This window comes from Phocoena sinus, chromosome 3 (assembly GCF_008692025.1).
Source record: "Phocoena sinus isolate mPhoSin1 chromosome 3, mPhoSin1.pri, whole genome shotgun sequence".
In the NCBI taxonomy this organism is placed as follows: Eukaryota; Metazoa; Chordata; class Mammalia; order Artiodactyla; family Phocoenidae; genus Phocoena; species Phocoena sinus.
In genome coordinates, this window is record NC_045765.1 from 60,375,607 (window position 1) to 60,398,622 (window position 23,016).

Here is a 23,016-nt window from a genome sequence, read left to right on the forward strand (position 1 = left end):
CTTATTCTGGCCTCTAGGGCCTTCTTCAGCCAGGATGATGGTCAGGATGATGTGGTCAAGGCTGCAGAGTGAGAGCTCTCCTCCAGCACACTGCTGAGTAGTTGGGTTGGCTGCTATTGCGGGTAAGGAGTCTAGAAGACAGGGACCAGGTTCACCTCTTGCCTTGCCCTTTAAGGTTTAATGTCTTTTGTAAAGCTTCTATCTCTCAGGTCCTGTGGGCATCATAATCGCTCTTCTGCCTACATATCCGCAGACCATACTAGGAAGTACTGTTGGGAGAATACAAGCTCCACCAGGGTAGGGTACCATGTCTGTTTGGATGACCCTTCTGTATCCTAGTCATGGATCTAGCACATAGTTGGCACTCTATGGAGCCAAATATTTCTGTGAAGGGAAGGACGACGAAATGTGAAAACAGTTCACAAATCTCAAAGAGATTCACAGCCAGACAGAGGTCCGATCCTAGGGTATCCGAGCTTTATTTAAAGCGCAGACCACTGCCGCTTCTAACACGACCGGGTCCCGGGCAGGACGGGTGCATCTATCTCCTTGCGGTCTTCCCTTGAGAAAGTAGGCCCGAGTGGGCAGGGGTTGGGGGAGGAGAGCGTTTCTCCCCAGGAGGAACCGGAGTAGGAGGAAGGCGCACACCTTGGGTACAAGGGGTGAGGCTGCGCAGGGCGTGCGTAAGCCAGGAGAGCTACGAGGCCCCAGCCATCGCGCCGGAAGAGACATCTAGGCCTGGGGACAGGTGTGTGCCGGGGGAGTCAGGTGCACTGCGCGGCCGTCCCCCGACAGGTACACCCTCCTCCGCCTGCGAGTGACCTAATTACAAGGTGCCGGCCGCGCCCGGAGGCGAAGGTGGCCACTCCAACCAGGCTACCACTCGGCGCCCGTTCTTGCCCCCAAGATGCAGGAATCCCACGCAATTCCAGTGTTGTATCACGGAGGAGGCATGGGGTCGCATTTCTAATTTCCGTGATTTGATTTCAGTCGCCACGTGAAGAGCCGAACCGTATCGCCTTAGAGAAAGTCTCCAGCAGCAAGGAGCCACCCTCCCACCCCGACTGCGCCTGCGCCACGTCCGCGCCTCAGCCGCGCAGGACGTACTGCTCTGGGATTAGCCTACTTCCCAGCTGCAAGCCTGGCCTCTGCTCGGTCTCGGTCTTCCCTTCCCCCTCGGCCTCTCCCTTCTGGAGGACAACGCCCTAAAGGCTAAGGTGTCTGTTACCAGCCTGCTACGTTGCGCCTGCGCCTCGGTCCCTAGCACTCCAGTCTGGCGGCTGATCCGGGCTGGCGCTGCAGTTGCGCAGCTCTGGTCCCGGCCCATCTACCCCTCCGCCTCCTGACGCCGGGCGTGACGTCACCACGCCGGCGGCCGCCATTACAGAGAGCAGAGCTTTGGGGCTAGAGTGAGCGGAGGACGGCCGCGGCCGGTGGCCGAGCACGGAGGGGCGAGCCAGCGGGCCAGCGCTAGTGCCGAGCAACCGCCAGTACCCGCACAAGTGCCCCGGGAACCGGCGGCGGCGTGTGTGTGTGGCCCGTGTGCGGGCGGCGGCGCGGGAGGAGCGCGGAGCGGCAGCCGTTTCGGGCGGGTGGCATCATGGACGAGAAGGTGTTCACCAAGGAGCTGGACCAGTGGGTCGAGCAGCTGAACGAGTGCAAGCAGCTCTCCGAGTCCCAGGTCAAGAGCCTCTGCGAGAAGGTGAGCTGCACCTCGGATGCGGAAGCCGCGGCGGGCCGAGCCCGCAAAGAAGAAGGCGGCCATGGGGAGGGTGCAACATGGCGGAGGCCCCGGCCCCCCGAGCCTCCCAGACCGGCGCCCGGCGCGGCCCGGCGGCGGCTCCCGGGCGACCCGGCGCCCTCTGCCTCCCGCGCAGGAATTGGTTGTCGTTACCACCGCCGCCTAAAATGGCGCCGTTGCCCCAACTCCGGGGCTTCAGAGCTTCGCGGTCTTGGCGCGGGGCGAGGTGGCTGTGGGGAGCGGAGACCCTGTGGGTCAGGGTTGGGGACGGTTTTGAGATGTGGGTAAGAGGACTTGAGTTCTATGGCCTGGGAGTGGGGCCTGGGACTCAGGTGAGTAAGAGGCTTTTTACTTGTACTCGGACCTAATTCTTAGGTCCAAAGCTGTCCAGAAGCTCCCCGAACGGCCCTTGTAGACCAGATCCTAGGATTTCTCTAAAGGTCACACAGCTTTAGCACTATCTTGGGTGGTTTGTGTTAAATTCACCGAGATATCTTTTCCAGAGACTTATTTGAAGCGTGTTTTTAAAGAATGTTAAAATGAATTTCTAACCTAGTTTCTACGAATGTCATGGTGGTAGTCATAGGGAGGAGTATAACTTATTTTTCATAGTTGGAAGAATGGAGAATTTGGTGAGTCATACTACATAAGGAGCTTTGGGATTGGAAATCAAGTGTCAGTTTATGATTTATATGCCGACTCAAATTGGGTAGTGTGAAACGCTTCTCTAAGTCTAACGTACTTGGCATTTTGCCATTTCTTTTTAAAACGAGCAACAAACTGTAAGAGCAAATTTTGTATCCTGGCTCTTCCTTGGAAAAGTTGTTTGTATATTTGTGACTTTAAATAGTGGTAGTAATGATAAGAATAGCTGTCGATTGAGCTTTTACAGTATCCCAGATATTGTGCTTAGTGTTTAAATAATTTATCTCACAGGTGTTGAAAATGGAATGTTGTAGTCTATTTTAGTAAGGCCGTTTTAAATTACCTATTTCTGATTTGTTTTTTCCAAGGAATTGGGGAAACAGATAGCCTGTTGGGTTTGTCTTATAATTCAGTTTCCTAAGTAGAGAAAATGATGAGCTCCACCATGAATGTTTCAATTTACCTTTTCAAAATTAACTTTGCAGCATTTCTTTTTAGTTCCACAGAATTGTGGAATATCATATTAGCATTTGTATTAGTGAAGAGTTATTAGAAAGCAATTATGCTGACTTGTTTGTGGCCTGATGTGAAAATTATGTTCATGAGTTTGATGTATATGCCCCTAAAACCGGCTTTTTCAGAAACTATTCTGTGAATAATTGCAATTTAAGTGAGTCTAACTCAGATTCATTTATCCCATGCTTCGACAAAACTCTCCTATTAGTTGATGAGGTGGCACATAATCTCTTGGAGCTGAATTTTAATGGTAGCATTGTAGTCTTTTGTTGCTTCTTGATCCTTAATTTGCTTCCATCAAATGAGGATAATACTTGTTTTAAAAGTTTAGAAATAGGCTTTTAAAAATTATTTAATGTATAGTGTTAGGTCTTAGTTTCTAGGTACTATAAGTGATGATTTTAATGACTTTTAAGCTTGAGTTTTTACTCTGTATAAGACTTTGAGTCAGTAGTTGGCTAGATGACTAGTCATTTGTGTAGAAAATATCACAAGAGAGCAGTGATGTAATTGGAAGACCACTGGACTGTGAGTTAGAACGGGACACTAGTCCTTTTTCTGCCACTAACTAATTGTGATTGACCTTGAGGCAACTACTTCACTTGGTCCACATTTTCCTGTCTATAAACTAGAATTAAAATAGATGTTCCAAGTTTCCTTCTAATCTTAGATTATACAGTTCCATTTTAAATTAGTACTCTGTGTTTAAACATTGAATACTTACTGGATATCCAAGATTGCTTACTTTTATGAGATGAATGAAAAGCAATGAAAAATAATCATGCTTATTTTCAAGGAGCCTGAATCTAGTTGGAAGTCAGTAGTAGATGGAACACAGAAGTAGAGGGTCTGTGTTGGAGACAATAGAAGATAATACTGGAGTTACAGTGGAGTGGCTGAAGCTTGATCCATCTGGTAAATGGTCGTTGTTTGCCACCTGTTTGTAAAACTAAGATGTAGTGAGGTTAATCAATTTATGCTTAACTCTCCATTGCTCATCTACTGTGTCAAGATTTTAATTCTTAGAGCCAAAAAAAGGGAGAAAATATTTGAAGCTAGATTTCTAAAACATGAATCCTTTTGGGGGGCTATCACACAGCCTTCAAACTTTTTAACTTGTAAGTATTCCAACTTTTGGAGCATTATTAACCTTCCAAACTAAGTTAATTTGAAGGCAGCTCTTTAGGTTTATGGGATAAGTTAGGGTGCATGACTTGAAACATCTTTTGTACAAATCTTTTTAGTGAAGCAAAAGTTCTCATTAGTATAATAGTTTTTTTTATTTCTTTTGTTCCTTTTAAAGAAGTGATACTTGGTGGAGATAGCTATTTGATAATAGTTGATTATTTTTTGATTATAAGAAGGAAAGTGTGTTTATAGACAAGGGTGAATATGGTTTTTATGTTATTAATTAGTTAAGCTTTTTTCCCCCAAGATGTGATGAAAGTCTATATCAAAGACAGGGTTGTTGTGTGTGCGATATACCTTGTCATTTTGGGGATCATAATTTGTTGGTTGTTTAAAAATTTGCTGTGAGTGAAGCAGTTTTGCCTATAGTCACAGGTCTGTAGTCATTTACTACACCTGTATAACTGGACTGGTATGTTTCCATCTACCTATTGGAAGAAGTAAATAGTATCAGCTTGCTTTTGCTTTAACTATAGTAAACAGTCTTTTGTTATGTTCAGCAGTGGCTTCATTTAGGTATGATTTTTGGCTTTGTGCTTTCTTGTCTTACCAAACTTGTGGAGAATGTTGTTTGATAGCCAGATTTTTTTTCCAAAGGAGTTCTTTACCTAGGTATGCTGTTTTCCATTGCTGTACAAGCACTATAAATAAAATGCAGCATGAGTCTTCCTGCTAGTTGGATGACCTGCAAGTACTTGGCCAAGGTTAAATTCCTATATGAAATGGGTAATATATTTTTGTGAGTCTGTATGTGTGTTTAATTTAAAAGGTGGTTTGGCTTATTTCCATAAAGGTAATTTGAATATTGAGAACAAGCAGTTGTGGGGGGAGCATGATACAGAATATTGTTGTCATCATACTTTCACATACACAGTTCTCTTAACAGGTTTATGAGACAGTTATCCTCAGTTAGAGATGGAAACCACAGCTCAGAAAGATAAAGTGACTTGACTACAGGGGCTAAATTGAGATTGCCTAGGTTTATGGTTTGTGAGCCCAATGTTTTAGTCTTGCTTCACAGCCCCCTTCTCTTTTCTGAGTTAGTGTTAATAATGAAGACACAGATGAATTGGGGCCAGACTGAATTGTAGAATTAACAGCTCTGTAAAAGAAAGCATAATTTTTGTTCTTTAAAGCTTCCTATTCATGTCACATACTGTTGTCCCACTCTCTCCTGGAGGAGGAGACAGTAATTATTTTTCAATTTGGACGTGGCTAACTGCATTTGCCTCGCAGATAAGATTAGTAAGATGAAAACCCCAGTTAATTTTCTATGTATTCTCAGATAGTGTAAATCATGATCCAGAGACCAAGCTCTAAAATACTCTAATAAAGTGTAACTGTATTTAAATTTTTCATTAAGCTTGTTAAAATGCCTTTCTTTTTATCCTCATAGCTTCCACAGTCAAGGCTGTTTGCCTGTGTGTATTCTGTGATCTCCCAGGCATGAAGCGGTAGTGCAGTTGGTTTTGAGTTGACTTAATGAGGAAACACCAAAAAGGTGAACAGTTCTTCTCTTCAGACACACAAGTTCCCCCCACCCCCTGTCCCATTCTGCCTTTGTTTTCTCTATCAGAGCCAAGAGTTTTGTGTCTGCAAATATGGGCAGTAGGACTAAGGCGAAACTCATGCTATAGAAAGAATGATGGGCACTGGGACAGCATTTGAGTTAACAGTAGTCTGTTGTTCTTTTTTTCCGCTATCTCATTGTAAGTCAGGTTTGTAAGTTACCTGTGGAGTATTGCTTGTTTAGTTTGGAGGAGATAAGCTAGGAAAACCAGGAGACATTGGGTTTGGGTTGACGCATGGTAGACAGGGTTGGTGTTTTTTGTTTCTTTGTTTTTGTAAATTTATTTATTTATTTTTGGCTGCGTTGGGTCTTTGCTGCTACACGTGGGCTTTCTCTAGTTGCAGCGAGTGGGGGCTATTCTTTGTTGTGGTGTGCGGGCTTCTCATTGTGGTGGCTTCTCTTGTTGCAGAGCACGGGCTTTGGACGCGCGGGCTTCAGTAGTTGTGGTGCACTCACGGACTTAGTTACTCCGCGGCATGTGGGATCTCCCCAGACCAGGGCTCGAACTCATGTCCCCTGCAATGGCAGGTGAATTCTTAACCACTGCGCCACCAGAGAAGTCCCAGAGAGGGGTCTTTTTTGAGGGCTCTGAGGAGAGGTAGGAAAAGTTATGTGAGGCGTAGAACCACCCCCCACCCCTTACCGTTTTCTTTATACTTTGACCTGTTTCTCTTATTTTCACCTTTTTCCTTACCCATTTCACATTGCCATCCTTTTCTGAAAAAACCCTCAACCTGCCCTCTCCTACACAAGTGAGATCTGAAATGGAGTAGAACTGGGAAGGGGAAAGATTTTGTTTGTTGTTTAAAATAGGTTTTCTTTCAGCTTCTGGAGCAGAAGTTGTAGAAGAGGCTGACAGAGAGAGGTCTGGTTGCCAGTAAATGGCTGGGGGTGGGGGTGGGGTCTGAAAAAACTGAAGAGCAGTCTGGGGTTAACAGCTTAATTTCTTCACAGTACAAGGTTGCTGTTGCCACTGATATATTGGTATTGTGGTTTGGAATGGATAGACAAAGCAGTGACAGAGACGTATGTATCTGCATCTGGGTGTTTTCTAAACTGTACATGACCAGCTGGCCAGTCACTCTGGCACACCCTGTCCCCACCTCTGCCTTAGTCATTCAGTTACTACCACCAATGGGAATTTTTACCTTTCTGTTGTTGAGGGGCCTGAAAGAAGGTTGAGAACCTTTGTTCTAGAGTGCACCTGGAAGACAAACATTACCTAGATGGTCATGCAAAGTGTAGTTCACACAGGTTATGGAGTGTCAGTATTATTATTAACTGTGACAGCGTGCATTTGTTTTTGGAATACATTCAACCAAAATTTTTTTATATATATAAATTTATTTATTTTTGTGGTACGCGGGCTTCTCACTGTTGTGGCCTCTCCCATTGCGGAGCACAGGCTCTGGACGCGCAGGCTCAGCGGCCATGGCTCACGGGCCCAGCCACTCCACGGCATGTGGGATCTTCCCGGACCAGGGCACGAACCCGTATCCCCTGCATTGGCAGGTGGACTCTCAGCCACTGTGCCACCAGGGAAGCCCTAAATTTATTTTTTATTTATTTCTCTTTGGCTGTGTTGGGTCTTCTTTGCTGCGCACGGGCTTTCTCTAGTTGCGGCGAGCGGGGGCTACTCTTTGTTGCGGTGTGCGGGCTTCTTGTTGCGGGTCACGGGCTTCTCATTGCGGTGGCTTCTCTTGTTGTGGAACATGGGCTCTAGGCACATGGGCTTCAGTAGTTGTAGCTCGCGGGCTCTAGAGCACAGGCTCGGTAGTTGTGGCGCATGGGCTTAGTTGCTCCGTGGCATGTGGGATCTTCCCAGACCAGGGCTTGACCCCGTGTCCCCTGCCTTGGCAGGCAGGTTCTTAATCACTGCGCCACCAGGGAAGTCCATTCAAGCAAAATTTATTATGCTTCCTTTATATGTACTATTTTCACTATTTGTTGAGCTTTGTCTAAATAGTATAATTGTAGGGATCTGTTAGTTGTTTTGCTCTAGTAGCAGGGTTTTGGATTAGTCAGGAGGTTGAACTTGTAGTAAACTCCAGATAGGAAAGATTTTAGAATTTTTGTGCTAGTGGTGATCAAGTTAATTGTCTTTCTCTGGTACCCATCATCTGTAAACTAGCAGTAATGCCTGCTATCTCTGTTGGGTGGCTTTGATTTTCATTAAAAAGGCTTAAGAAGTGAAGTGCTTTAGGATGTGTAGAATTTTAGTAATGAAAAAAAAAACCCTCAAAGATCCTCTAGGCCAAGTCACCTTTCACAGATGAGGGAGGAGACTGAGACCCAGAGTGGTTGAATCTCAATTCAACCTGGGTTGTTATGGTGAAAATTTTTAAACAACTGTGTATATAGCAACATTTCTCAGTTCAGTAGATTAACATTTTTTCCCTATGCAGGAATGATTGAGACTGTTTAATTCATGCACATGGGTATGTTCGTTGGTAAAGATGGAGGCCAGTCTGTTGCACGTGAGACACACAGCTTTAAAGAAAGCAGTCATTCATTTTGGTCAGAGGTGAAGATGGTTGTTTTACAGAAACAGATGGGAAAACATCACCTTACATATTTTCTCTTAATATAAATTTAGAATTATCCCTCATCCCTGACCTTTTCTTTCCATTAGGCCCTAAACCAAATAGTAGATACTTGTTTGCAGAACATTATGTGGAGGGTTATGATACTTTGAAAGTATTATAATCATACAGATTTTAATCAAAGAAGACAAATATTTCATAAAATATTAGAGGCATCTGATCAGTATAATTAATGCAAGACAAGTGGTATGAAGAAAGATTTGATAGTTGAAGACAATTAACTAAAGACTCATTTGCTTCCAGGGCTAGTAATATGTCCTACCCTATGTATCACACCAAAATAAAAATCTAGCCACATATACTAATTTATCATGAACCTTAAATTTTTTTCCACAGTTATGAAAATCAAAGAAACCTACCATTGATTCATAAAAGCAGTATGAAGCAAAATGGAATTCTCTTAGGATATTGAAAAGCTTGATTCTTGCTTGCAAATTTAATTATTTTGCCTTTTATTTTATTTTAAAAAATATTTTTCCATGCCTAATCAGGATGTGTGTCATGGTTGCTTGACCCTACAGGTATTTTATATTTTTTGGCTGTGCCATGCGGCATGTGGGATCTTAGTTCCCTGACCAGGGATTGAACCTGTGCCCCTGAAGTGGAAGCACAGAGTCTTAACTCCTGGACTGCCAGGGAAGTCCCAATTATTTTGCTTTTTAAAAAAGTTTTCAAATGTCGTCAGTTTTTACTTGAACTGAGAAGTAAAATTCAAAGATTAATTATTGCTTTTTTTTGTTTTTTGTTTCTCTTCTCTTATGTCTTTATGGCTCTCTTGGTAGAAGATGTATTCAACTGGGATTAGAGTATGAAATGTTAAATTTACTTAACTAGAGTTCTAATGAACATTATAATTAATAATCAGATTTTTAATAGAAAAATATCTAAGAACATTTGGCTCCCTATGAATAATCAAAGAATGTGTGTGGACACGTTGTACAAGAGGAAAAATAACTGATACTGTATAAACATGGAATAAAAAGTTCAAACTCTGAAATTAAAAGTGCCAGTTAAATTAGAAGATAACACTTTATATCTGAAATAGCTGAGAATGGATACAGTCTTACATTTATTACTGCACAAGTTAGGCATAGGTCCAGTGGTACATAGGGAACAAAAATTGTTAATATTGTTTTGCTCTGTAATCCCACAATTGAAATTTTCCTGAAAGAAAATAATTCAAATAAACATTAATACGTGTGTAGATCTGTTCAGGAGCTATTATATAGTGGTTTACAATGATCACTGTAATGCTATAGGAAATTGGGTCAGTGAATATGAAAATTTAGGACACAGAATGAGATGTTGACCAGTTGTAAACTGGAAGGGAATACAAAGAAATGAGAATAGTTTTTGCTGGTGTGGCAGAATTGAGAAAGCATTCTTACAGTCTCACCGTTGAAATAAACAATCTGTTAAGATTTTATTGTTTTCCAGTCATTTTACACAAAGAATTTTTACCTTGTAATTTTGTATTTTAAAATGGTTCCTTGATTTAATAAAAATGCATAAATACGTTTTTTTCTTTTAATAATTAAAAATGCATAAATGCATTGCGTGGCTTTTTCTACTGTGTAAGTTATGTAGGAATGATATCAGTGTTGCATATCCTTAAGGAAATTAATAGATATATATAAGTGGTTGGTAAATCTGTTGTTGGTTCATGTTTTTTTCTTTTGTCTTCCTTGAAAAATCTTGGATTGGATGATCTGTTGGTCTTTTGGTCTGTTTTAAATCTGATTTGTTTGTAATTTCATGTTATTATGGTGGTTAGGTATGGTCCATATCTAAGACTTACTTAAGTCTATAGATCATTGGCCTTATTACCTGATGTTTTTATAGGAGGTTGAAAATAGAGTGAGATTTCTGAATCCGAACTCAGAATGCTGAGAGGATGTTTATAATAAATTAATGCTCCTGAAGGTTGCTGGTCTTTGGGTGAATCTAAATTTCAGGAAGGTGTAAAAATTTTTAACTTTCCACAGTTACTTGTGATAAGCTCTTATTAATGGAATTGCTTGTTCCAGTTTTAACCTTGTTCTAGGAAGGTTCTTCCCTTGAATTCATTCCAGTCTGTATCATTTGCCTGAATTTCAGTAGGGTTCCGATAAATAAATCAGTATGGTGCTAGTTACACTGTTTCTTAAAACTTGATCTTAATTCTTTTTTCAAATATGAATTATATTAGCTGAGACATTTGAAGTCCCTGAAAAATATTTTAGGGGAAACAAAAGTTTGAAGTGTGTGTGTTACTTTTGCTTCTCTGCATGGTTCAGGTGACATGAGGCTTTAAATTATGGGAGTCAGAATACCAGAGAGTGAAAAGGTAGTTACTAAAAATTTTTTAGTCTCTAATGTTAACTAAGTTACCTTGAGAGTCTGGTTGTACCATTTACTTTGAGTATTAAACCAGAGATTTGAAGTTGTATAGCTGTCTTTGAAACTGATGGTTGGTGAAGGCCTGGAGGCACTAAAGGTGACTCATTAGAGGTCCCATTGGGTGACCCATAGAGGGGGTTCTATTAGGTGCTTCTGGGATTTATAAGGCCTGACTCCTGTGATAGAAAAAGAGATGTCTTAGAGAAGCTATGCTGTGATTAGTTTTCCTGACTAGAATAATCTTTAATAAGGACGTCTACAGTCTTCTTTGTTGTGGTGTTCTGGGACTAGTGTATTTTGTGTAGTGATCATCTGAGAGCTGATAAGTTGAGACAAAACCCCCAAAAGTACGTTTTTAAAAAAAATTTTTTTTAATAAACTTATTTTATTTTTACTTTTGGCTGTGTTGGGTCTTTGTTGCTGCGTGCGGGCTCTCTCTAGTTGTGGCGAGCGGGGGCTACTCTTGGTTGCGGTGCGTGGGCTTCTCATTGCAGGGGTTCTCTTGTTGTGGAGCACGGGCTTAGTTGCTCCACGTCATGTGGGATCTTCCTGGACCAGAGCTCGAACCCGTGTCCCCTGTATTGACAGGTGGATTCTTAACCACTGAGCCACCAGGGGAGTCCTGCAAATTTCTTTTAAGTAGGACCTATCATTTCATTCATAGCTGTTTTTATTAGTATGTAGTAGGTGCTGAAAACATCAGGCCTGGTATTAATTCCAAACAGGTTTAGTAATGGAATATGCCTAGTGAACTTCCACTTTTTAGTAATAATAAATTGGGAAGTTGGAATTACTGTAGAGAGATGGATTATATGTATTTCTTAAGAAATACCTCTTTTTGAAACACAGTGGAAATTTTTTCTAAATTTAAAAATGTTAGATGAAATTAATAACTAACATTGTGATGTCAGTGGTTGGTAAATGTCCTGAAATAGGCTTCCCAAAATGTTTGGAGACTTGAAAATAGTGGTTCTTAAACTTGGCAGCACCTAAGAAAGCACTAGTGTAGGGTAGGGAGGGGAGACTTAAAAAAATTATTGACGCTTGGATCCCACAGACAAAGATTCTGACTTAATTGGGAGAGGAGTAGTTTGGGCATCCAGATATTTTTAAAGAGCTTCCCAGGTCATTTTTTAATGTGCCGCTAAGGTTGCATACCACTACCTTAAAAACAGTCCTTGACATCCTTGGTTGTCACTCAAAATGTAATGAGCAATGGCTCATTAGCAACAATTCTCTTATGATAGTTTCACCCGCATATTGCTGTGTGTTGCTTTCCCTTGACCCAGCCTCGCACTGTACATTCTGGGACACCATTCCATACTGCTGATCCCAAATAGAAGATGCTCAATAAATGTTGATTGGATATATGAAGTAAAACACTTTAAACCCATTCTCAGAACAAATTACTTTTACCTTCTTGGCTTAACTGACTCCCTGAGGAAGTCTTGTACCTTCTCTAGTAGCCCTCCCAGGTGGATGGGTTCTGCGTCCTTCTATTTGAGGATAAAATTCCCTGTGTTTTTCAGGCTTCTGTCCTCTACCTAGATACCTGGACATTTTTCCTTACGGTTATTACCTGCTATTTCTTCATTCTCCAGAGAACTTGGTACCACTTTCCAGGTTTGTACTTATGCTGTTGTCCTGGCAGACATCCATGGCTCTCCCTAAAGATGACCTGTCTCAGTTTAAGTTCTTGATTTCCTCAAAATAGATATTAAGTGCGTGGGGCATTGTTCTAGCGAGGTGCTGTGTAGACAATGGTGGATAAAATGAATCTGGTGATAATTTTTTAAACTGTCACTTTGATTGTTGCATGGAAATTAAATTGGAGGCAGGAAGACTAGAAACAGGGAGTTTTTTGTGGAGGCTAGCACAGTAATCCAGGTTAGTTGATGGTGTCTTGGACCAGGGTATTGGCAAAAAAGATAGAAGCATAAGGATTTAGATGTTTTGGAAGGAGACTAGGCAAGACTTGTCGGTGGGTTGGTCCCTGAATACTGGTGGGTGGCCTTTAAGCTCTACAACACCTCAGATATCCATATCCACAGCCCTACCTCTGAAATCCTTAATTCACTAATCAAATTTTCTGCCAGTGGATCTTTGTTTTAATACTACTTTGATTAGACTTGTTTTCAGTCCAGATCCATGCTCCATTCTCCTCCTACATTTCCTAGCTGGGTGACCAACTGTCATCATGGTTTGCCTGGGTACAACTGAGGCATTTCCTGGGAAGCAGGACTATCGGTGCTAAAAACCAGGGTAGTTTGTCAACCTGACCCCACCCCAGTCTGCTCTCTTCTCTACTCTTGCATGCTATGCTTTAGCCATGTTAACCTTTTCTGCTTAACTCCTTGGACTTTATACGCATGATTACATCTGCCGGTGTTTGATGTCCTCCAGTTTCCTATTCCCATCCCATTTCTGTAGCTCCCGCCCATTATTTGCACCTCAGGCAGTTTTCATAGCTCTCAGTTTTTGTGAGCCCGGAACACTGCTGCTTACTCTAGCATGTCTTAGCACTTGGCCCTTTCTTTTGTAATGATCTTTTATTTATAGTCTGCCTCTCCTGCTCCACTGTGTGCGTTTATGGGCTGTCTTGTTTGTTGTGATATCTTAAAAAGTGGCCTCCACCAGTTACTCTCTCCCTTTCTTCCATGGCACTTAATACAGTCTGTACTTTGTTACTTGATTACTTGTTTGTGGTCGTTCCCCTATACCCCCTCCCCAGCCGTGGTGTGGGAATGATCTATCTTTATCTTGTTCAGTATACCTCCAGGAGCTAGCACAGGGCCTGGCACAAAGTATCACTCATGGTTGAGCAAATGAATGATTATCTCCCAGTTCTCTTCACAGTTTTTGGCATACAATAAATGATCAATAAATGTGTGTTGAAATGAATAAAAGAGTTTCTACTGAGTGGAATATTATGTTGCTCTTAAAAATGATGTTTGAATTTGTGGTTACATGGGGGAATGCATAGGATGCCAAATGGTTTTCTGAAAGCAACATAAAAACCATGTATATTGAATAGTCACAGTTGTAAAATAAGTTGTTTATGTTTTGATATAAAGAGGATAAAAAACCCAAAATACAGACAAAATTTTAATGTCTTCCAAAAGTCTTTTTTTTAAAGTAGGACTAAGAAACCTCTCCTCGTAGCCTGGAATCCTAGAGTGCATTGTAGTTAGAACTCTAAAGCTCAGGAACTAGGTACCTGAGTGTCTTGCTCCATTTTCATTGATTGTATATGGCTGCTAATCATGATCTCTTTAGCACTTAGATGGCAACTGATAGATCTAAAACTCATGATACTGATGAGAGGAATGGGACTATGTATCTTGATACATTTTTTTTTTCTAGGTATCAGAGGTGAGATAGCTGGTGGATAGGTTCCAGGCATGTCTTGCCCCCTTATTTTAATGGGATCGTAATTGTCTGCAGTTTCATCTTATGCTGAGTCTACCCTTTAAAGCTATATTAAGGGTAACTTAAACATATCTTATGTGTAATTAAACATATCTTTGTTAATGTTTTTAATGTGAAATGTCTTGGTTTATTTTTCTCTATCTGTAGGCTAAAGAAATTCTGACAAAAGAATCCAATGTGCAAGAAGTTCGATGTCCAGTCACTGTCTGTGGAGATGTGCATGGGCAATTTCATGATCTCATGGAACTGTTTAGAATTGGTGGCAAATCACCAGATACAAATTACTTGTTTATGGGAGATTATGTTGACAGAGGATATTACTCAGTTGAAACAGTTACTCTGCTTGTAGCTCTTAAGGTAATTTCAATTTTATGTTTGAGCATTTTGAACTGGGTATGGCAGTCTTCTTGAATGTCCTTTTTTACCCAGTGATTTGTAGTTTGCTCCATCTGCGTGTTAGCTTTTAGAATAAATCCCCACATTTAGGAATTTAGATATTCAGGTTTGGGACTTAATAAATCATAGGTCTATCTTCATTCTGAATGAGGGAATGGTACAGAATAAAAACAAGAAGGTTATTTTCTAAGGAAGAAAATGCCTCATGATTTAAAAATGCTAGAAGGCTGATTAAATAGAAATTTTAGTTCAGTAATTTGGGATATGAGAGGTAATATAATTACCTTTCTAGGTATTTTTGAAGTATTTTAAAGGAGCAAAATATTTCAAATATTGGCATGTTTATATCCGTTGACACAATAATCATATAATTAAAATTGTACAGAGGAAGAAGTTTAAGAGGAAAAGAGCTTTACTTACATGAAAACATAAATTGTAGCATCTTAAATGTCAGAAAGAATTGATATAAATATCTAATGGTAAGTGAATTTCTAAATTATGGCTTACCTCAATGGAATAGTTTGCAGCCATTAAACATGACATAATCTAGAACAATAGAAGTGATAATTAAAGAAAGCATGTTGTTTTATACCAGTTGTAGCTTTGGGAAATATACAAAGATCTGAAGGTGAAACACAAAATGGTAAAAAGCTTTTTTGAGATGACCTTTCTCCCTTAAAAGAAATTATTTGACTTTACTTTGGGGGAGATGATTTTATTTTAAAGAATATGTAGAATGGTAAGATGGCTGCCAGCATCTTCTAGTACTGGAGAAGCAGTGAGATGTGGTTTTGGCAAGAGCTGAAGTTTAGGCAATTAACAAAGTATAAGTGTTCATGAAGCTGCAGGTCTGAATCATGTAAAGTGCTACAAAACATTTTTGGAGGTCATTATGTTCTGCATTTGTAAATTGAAGGAGTTGAATTAAATGATGGAAAGTTTCTGCAGTGACTCTAGATGCCGTGAAAGTAGCCTTGCAAGCTAACCTGCACTTAAAGCCCAGGATGAATCCCAGTGCTCAGAGGAGGAATAAATATGCTACCTTTAAGAGTTCATGTTTGTGTTATGCGCTGAATTGTGCCACCGCCACCCCTTCCCCAAATTCATATGTTACAGTCCTAACTCCCAGTACCTCAGAATGTGACTGTATTGGAGGTAGGGCCTTTAAAGAGGTAATTAAGGTAAAATAAGGTCATACAGGTGACCCCTAATCCAATATGACTGGTGTCCTTATAAGAAGAGATTAGGACACATACAGAGGGAAGATGAGAAGACACATGGAGAAGATGGCCGTTACCTAGCCAAAGAAGAGAGGCCTTCAGAAGGAACCAACCCTGCTGACACCTTGATCTTGATCTTGGACTTCTAGCCTCTAGAACTGTGAGGAAATGAATTTCTGTTCTTCAAGCCTTCCATTCTGTGGTACCTCGTATGGTAGCCCTAGCAGACTTAATACAGGGGAAAGGAAACTTAAGCAAATAGTGCTGGAATAGTTGGGCATCCATATGCAAAAAATGAGCTTAGCTACCTCATACCTTACAAATGGATCAACGTCAGTCATAGATCTAAATATGAGTGCTAAAACTGTGAAACTTCTAAAATAAAACATAGAAAATCTTTGTAACCTTGGGTTTGGCAAAGATGTCTTAGATATGATACCAAAAACACAAGCCATTAAAAAACTGATTAAATTAGACTTCATAAAAATTGATTTTTCCTTCAAAAGACATCACTAAGAAAAAAGTACTTGTATTCATATATATATTTTTAAAACCTATAAGAAGACATAAGTTTTAAGTGGACAAAATATTTGAATAGATGTTTCACCCAAGAAGATATATGAATGGTCATTAAGCACATGAAAAGATGCTCAAACTTTAGTCATCAGGGAAATGCAAATTAAAGTCAGAATCAGGCCCATTAGAATGGCTTTCATCAATAAGGCTAGTAATAACCGTATGTTAGTGAGTTTGTTGGAGAGATTAGAAACTTAGGAATCTCTCCGAGAAAAATGAAAGCATATATGCGTACAGAAACTTCTTATATGTGGTATGATCATAAGAACATTATTCATAATAGCCCAAAACTGCAGACAATCCAAATGTTCAGTCTACTGGTGAATAAAAAACCAAAATATGGCTATATATGGTATAGCCATACAATGGAATACTGTGCAGAGCAGTAAAATGAGACAAACCACTGATCCATTCACAGATGAGTCTAAAAAATATTCTAAGTGAAAGAAGCCAGACACACAAAAAAACTACATATTGTATTGATTCCATTTATATGAAATTTCTAGAGAAAGCAAATCTTAAGAGACAAAGTATCGGTAGTTGCTGAGAGTGGGAGTCGGGAGTGATTGCAGACAGGCACGAGGGATCTTTTTGGGTTAATGGAACGGTTCTAAAACTGGATTGCAATGGTGGTTGTATAATGTAATAAAAAAAACTCATGGATGGAGTTTTGCAGCTGGTGATTATGCGTGGGATAAAGTTAGTGGTAGTGAGAGTTTGATTTTAGTTGAAATGGGGTTGGCAGATACCCCATGGGATAAATGATCTGTAGGTGTGATTTCACTTTTGTGTGATGTAGGGGCGTGGGATGTTTTTTCCAGCAAAGTTGGAATTCTGTATTTACCTGTAGAATGTTTGCTGGATTTTTATTTGGTTTTTGAAGGAGCCAGCCGTTCATGTTTTCACATTTGTTGTTTCAGGTTCGTTACCGTGAACGCATCACCATTCTTCGAGGAAATCATGAGAGCAGACAGATCACACAAGTATATGGTTTCTATGATGAGTGTTTACGGAAGTATGGAAATGCAAATGTTTGGAAATATTTTACAGATCTTTTTGACTATCTTCCTCTCACTGCCTTGGTGGATGGGCAGGTATGTAGGTCTTCTTGAAACTTACATTGCTGATTATTTTCAAGAATCTGCTTTCTTACATTTAGGTGCCAGTAACTTGTTTTTCCATCCTCACATCCCTTTGGGGTTTTTCTTTGAAGTGCAGTCTTTGTGAGGGGCACTGAACTATATGTTGGGACCACAGGGGGATGGAAGATGTAGCCCGTCCATCCTTTCGGGCTGTTTCTGGACATGTCGGGGAGATGTAATTAACTATTTACTGGTCCCAGTAGAGCAGCAGTGCACAGAAGAAACTGCAAGAAAATTCTGTGAGAAGGAAGATAATTGTCTATGATGGAGGGTAAGGTCAGAGAAATGTTTTCTTAGAAGAGCTGATTGGGGTTTGGGTGCAGTAGGGATGGTTTATCAGGAAGAAAGGGAGTGTATTCCATAGTTTAGAGTGGGAGGCAAGAAAGAAAGATCTGCAGAAACAAGCCTGGTTCTGGCAGAACACAGAAACACCAACAGGGCCGAGTGATGTGGGCTACAGCCTGCAGCTTAGTGCAGAATGTTTGTAGTTTATTTTAAATGAGGGTAATGTTGTAAACCACTCTTTTCAGATCTTCTGTCTACATGGTGGCCTCTCACCATCCATAGATACACTGGATCACATCAGAGCACTTGATCGCCTACAAGAAGTTCCCCATGAGGTATTGACCTTATTTTTGGTAATAAAATCTTTTCAAAAAACTTTTTAGAGAGAGGAAATATTTAATTGTAACTTAGTTCATTGTATGTATTTTCTTGTTTAATTCTCAAAAATGATCATGTGGTATGAGCACTCTTGTTGACCCCATTCTTAAGAAGCTAAGGTTAAGAAACCTACCAAGATCACAACAGCTCTGGGACTGGGTTTAGGACCTAGGTGTTGGTTGTCTTAAGAGCTGCCTTAGTTACTAAACTCTACTGCCTAACATTGAAATTTGCATACACTAGGCAGATTAATTAGTTAGGGCTTGTTGCTATTGGGACTCATTGATGTAGGCTCTGCCTCTTAAAGACATCTGGAAATAGTTTATTTATTTGACTCTATCTGCAAAACCTTTTACCATTTTCAGCAAACACCATTCAAAAAGTGACGTAGTAGGTGCTGCTTCTGGTGAATTACTCAGATCACATATTAACCAATTTTGCAAAAGGCAATCTAAAATATAACTTGCTTTTTAGGGTCCAATGTGTGACTTGCTATGGTCAGATCCAGATGACCGTGGAGGTTGGGGTATATCTCCTCGAGGAGCTGGTTACACCTTTGGGCAAGATATTTCTGAGACATTTAATCATGCCAATGGCCTCACGTTGGTGTCTAGAGCTCATCAGCTGGTGATGGAGGTATGTTCTGTTCTTTGATTTGATTTTTAAGTAAACTTAATGAAGGAAGATCTTAGGGAATTTTAAATTATATGATATAGTGAGAACATGCCATGATTAATTTGCCATTATAGCCTGAGCCTTTTTAGTAGATGCAGACTAGAATTAAAATCTCAAACTTTTGATCCAAATGAAATTCATAGGTAAAATGTTTTCAGAGAATTCTTAATGACTGAGTAGTGCTTGGGGTTTAAGGCTGGGAAAGTAAGATGGGGGAGAGTGAAAAATAATATTTTATGGTCTCAGTTTTATTTCATGTATTTAACATGTGTATATATGGAAGAGAGTTTAGGAAGAAATACACCAAAATGTTTAAGTGGTCCTTTGGATGATAGGATTACAGGTGATTTGAAAGAAGAAGCTAAAGGGAAATGGGCTAAATTCTTAGCATAGAACATTGATTAACATACTTATAAAATTAGGGTCCTGTTTAGATTAATACTAATACAACTGTATTGTGATTATCAATAAAGTCTGACTTTGCTAGAGATAGGGAAAGAAATTTGTGAATAATACTTGAAAAGTAACTCATGCATTCAGATGGGCTTTGAGAGAATGAGGCTGGAGTTCCTAGAGGTGCCTCTCCTTTATACCTTGGGCAGTACAGGTAATACCTGTACTGACTGAGGACAGAATTAATAAGGTTCTGGTCTCCAGGAGTCTGTGTCTGCCTCTACAAGGAATGGCCATAAACTCATTCTTGTATCATGTTTAGGGCTACTGCAATAAGAGAGGCTGAAGAAATGCTGTTATTTACTGAAAGTCGGATATATAAGAAGTAGCTTATCCTTTTCTTATCGGTGATTTTTTTTAGGGATTTTCTTTTTATAGTAGACAACTTTTGTACTTTTGGGAAAAAATAAATACATGTTTGGTTCTTTTTTAAGTTGTGCAGAAGGAGTTCCCTGGTGGTCTAGTGGTTAGGATTCAGTGCTTTCACTGCCATGGCCTGGGTTCATTCCCTGGTCGGGGAACTGAGATCTGAGATCCCACAAGCTGCATGGCACAGCAAAAAGAAAAAAAAAAGTTGTGTGGAGTACAGAAAATTATTGAATCATCCAGAAACAAAGCAATACTTTTTTTTTTTTTTTTTTGCGGTACACAGGCCTCTCACCGCTGTGGCCTCGCCCGTTGCGGAGCACAGCCTCCGGACGCGCAGGCCCAGCGGCCATGGCTCACGGGCCCAGCCACTCCGCGGCATGCGGGATCCTCCCGTACCGGGGCACGAACCCGTGTCCCCTGCATCGGCAGGCGGACTCTCAACCACTGCGCCACCAGGGAAGCCCAAAGCAATACTTTTTAAAAAGCCTTTTGGGCAGAAGGGGAGATATTTTTTTCCCCTCTTGAGAGAAGTCACATTTAGTTGTGTAAATAAGGGAGTAAAATAGGGGATTATTTTCTGTTCTTTTCCTTGTAGGGATATAACTGGTGCCATGACCGAAATGTAGTAACGATTTTCAGTGCTCCAAACTATTGTTATCGTTGCGGTAACCAAGCTGCAATCATGGAACTTGATGATACTCTAAAATACTCTTTGTAAGTATATACACTTGAGTCATTGGTTACCATTACTTGAATATATTAGTTTTAATGTGAAGTTGAACAGTTCAAGAGCTTATGCTAAATCCGGATTCCAATTGGATTTTTTAAGTTTCCTTTGAAACACATCAACAGAAACCTAGATCCTAATATGAATTATTAGGGATTTAACTTTTAAATCCATGTTTTTATTGTAGAGTTAATAAAATATATCCTGAGGATGAGATAATAGATAACAGTACCTTAGGTTCTTTAAACTTTATTTATTTAGTAGAATCCTCCTTTCAAATGGTCTTAGAAGGAACTACAGATATACAGAAGCATATCCTCTAGCTGAAGTTGCCTTGGTTCTTTGAGGAGGCGTGCAGCCAGAAGACCCTTATTAAATGCATGATTAGGGTTCTCTTAATACATTAAGTTAATGGATGGGGGGAAATATGTAAAAATCTGCACGGGGATGAAATGTACAACATGGGGAATATAGTAATATTGTAATAACTGTATGGTGACAGGTGGTAACTAGACTTATCTAGATCATATTATAATTAATGTATAGAAATTTCAAAACACTGTTGTACATTTGGAACTAAAACAGTGCTGTAAGTCAATTATACTTCAGTTTTTAAAAAAACAAACTATTAAAAAATGTGTAGAGTCAAAGACTAATATTCTTGATTTTAATTGTCAGTACATTGATGTCTTGGAGTATGAACAACAAATATGTCTTGTTTTTCAGCTTGCAGTTTGACCCAGCACCTCGCAGAGGCGAGCCACATGTTACTCGTCGTACCCCAGACTACTTCCTGTAACGAAATTTTAAACTTGTACAGTATTGCCATGAACCATATATTGACCTAACGGAAATGGGAAGAGCAACAGTAACTCCACAAAGTGTCAGAGAATACTTAACATTCAAAAAACTTGTTTTCACACGGACCAAAAAGATGTGCCATATAAAAATACAAAGCCTCTTGTCATCAACAGCCATGACCACTTTAGAATGAACCAGTTCATTGCATGCTGAAGCGACATTGTTGGTCAAGAAACCAGTTTCTGGCATAGCGCTATTTGTAGTTACTTTGCTTTCTCTGAGAGACTGCAGATAATAAGATGTAAACATTAACACCTCGTGAATACAATTTAACTTCCATTTAGCTATAGCTTTACTCAGCATGACTGTAGATAAGAATAGCAGCAAACAATCATTGGAGCTTAATGAACATTTTTAAAATTAAGTACCAAGGCCTCCCCTCTACTTGTGAGTTTTGAAATCGTTTTGTTTATTTTCAGGGATACTGTTTAATTTAATTGTATGATTTGTCTGCACTCAGTTTATTTCCCCTTCTCAAATCTCAGCCTCATGTTGTTCTTTGTTACCGTCAGATCCTGGTGAGTTGTTCTGAACAGAACTGTTTTTTTTCCCTCCCTCCTGTAAGACGATGTTACTGCACAAGAGCACTGCAGTGTTTTTCATAATAAACTTGTGAACTAAGAACTGAGAAAGTCAAATTTTAATTGTATCAATGGGCAAGACTGGTGCTGTTTATTTAAAAGATACATCAATTGATAAATTTTAGAATTTGTAGAATTCTAGGTAAAGAAAAATAAAAATCAAGGCCACTACATAATCTCTCTCGTAACTCCTTGACATTCTTCAAATGAATTTCAGGACTTAATTGTAGTCCAGATAGTACAATATGTCAGATTGCCAGCATGCTCTTTGTGTGGGTTCTTCTTCCTGCATATTGTCTGCAAGAAAGGAAATGAAGTTTCTGCTGCTTCAGTAAGACCTGATTGTAAAACCATATAAATCGAGATTTATGTTTTTCGGGTTTTGTTTTTTAATGAAAAAAGCATGTTTTCAGGTAGAGGTTAACAAACTAAATAATGTATCTACTTATCAGTCACTGCAGTTTCTGGTTATAAATATTGCTATGTAATGTGGACACTATAAGATGATTGACAGAGTGGTAAGTTCTTAACGAATATTTGTACATTACTTGTCACGTGATCTTAAATTTGTCTCAGATAAGATATAGCTGTTAAAGCATTATCCTGTATTATGCTCTTTAAATGATACTAGTTAAACCAAATAGAAAACTGTTGCTGGATCATGGCTTAGTGTTATGTACATTCACCCAAGGACAAAAATGGCATTTGAAATGAAGTGGCGGTGATAAGCACATACTGAGTTTTTCCCCTCCCTTTTATTCTTTGAATAGGATTAGAAAGTTAAAACAGGTTTTCTATGGAAACTAATACTTCATTGTCTTAGGCTACCAGGGTAGACTTTAAGACACTTAATCATTAATTGTGTGGGTATAGTAATAAAAGTTTCTTTGCTTTGTACTGTGTTGAACTTGGAACTGATGAGGAAATTTTTGCATTTCTCTTTCTAAGATGCTTGAAGAAAATACATACACAATATATATATTTTTTAAGTGGTCCACTTTCTTTTTTTTGGTAGCTCGTGGAGTCGATTGTCCAAAAGCCCTTAGTTTTTCCGCATTTCTCCCTTTCAATTTTACTCTTTTATGCTTTCATAAGAAATACGTCCCTCTGTCTCTTTTTTGTTTTGTCAGTTTATGCGTTTTCTTTCTCACTGAACAAATAGTTTATTAATGTGCAGTACATAATCCAGTTTCCAACTGATCTATTGATACCAAGCAGTGATTTTTCAGGTCCTGTGATCAAAATTGACTCCAAAAGAACGAGTATCTTGTAATTGGTGTGT

The 23,016-nt window shown here is 39.8% G+C and overlaps 1 protein-coding gene across 1 annotated transcript; it reads left to right on the top strand.

Annotated features, from left to right (window-relative positions):
* The first annotated feature begins 1,474 nt into the window (after positions 1 to 1,474).
* On the top strand, positions 1,475 to 22,721 carry PPP2CA (protein phosphatase 2 catalytic subunit alpha). Its single transcript, XM_032626319.1, has 7 exons — positions 1,475 to 1,702; positions 14,219 to 14,428; positions 17,184 to 17,357; positions 17,936 to 18,025; positions 18,543 to 18,704; positions 20,161 to 20,279; positions 21,019 to 22,721. Exons 1-7 carry the CDS (start codon positions 1,601 to 1,603, stop codon positions 21,089 to 21,091), a joined length of 930 nt encoding a protein of 309 aa, XP_032482210.1. The 5' UTR covers positions 1,475 to 1,600; the 3' UTR covers positions 21,092 to 22,721.
* Positions 22,722 to 23,016: the final 295 nt, after the last annotated feature.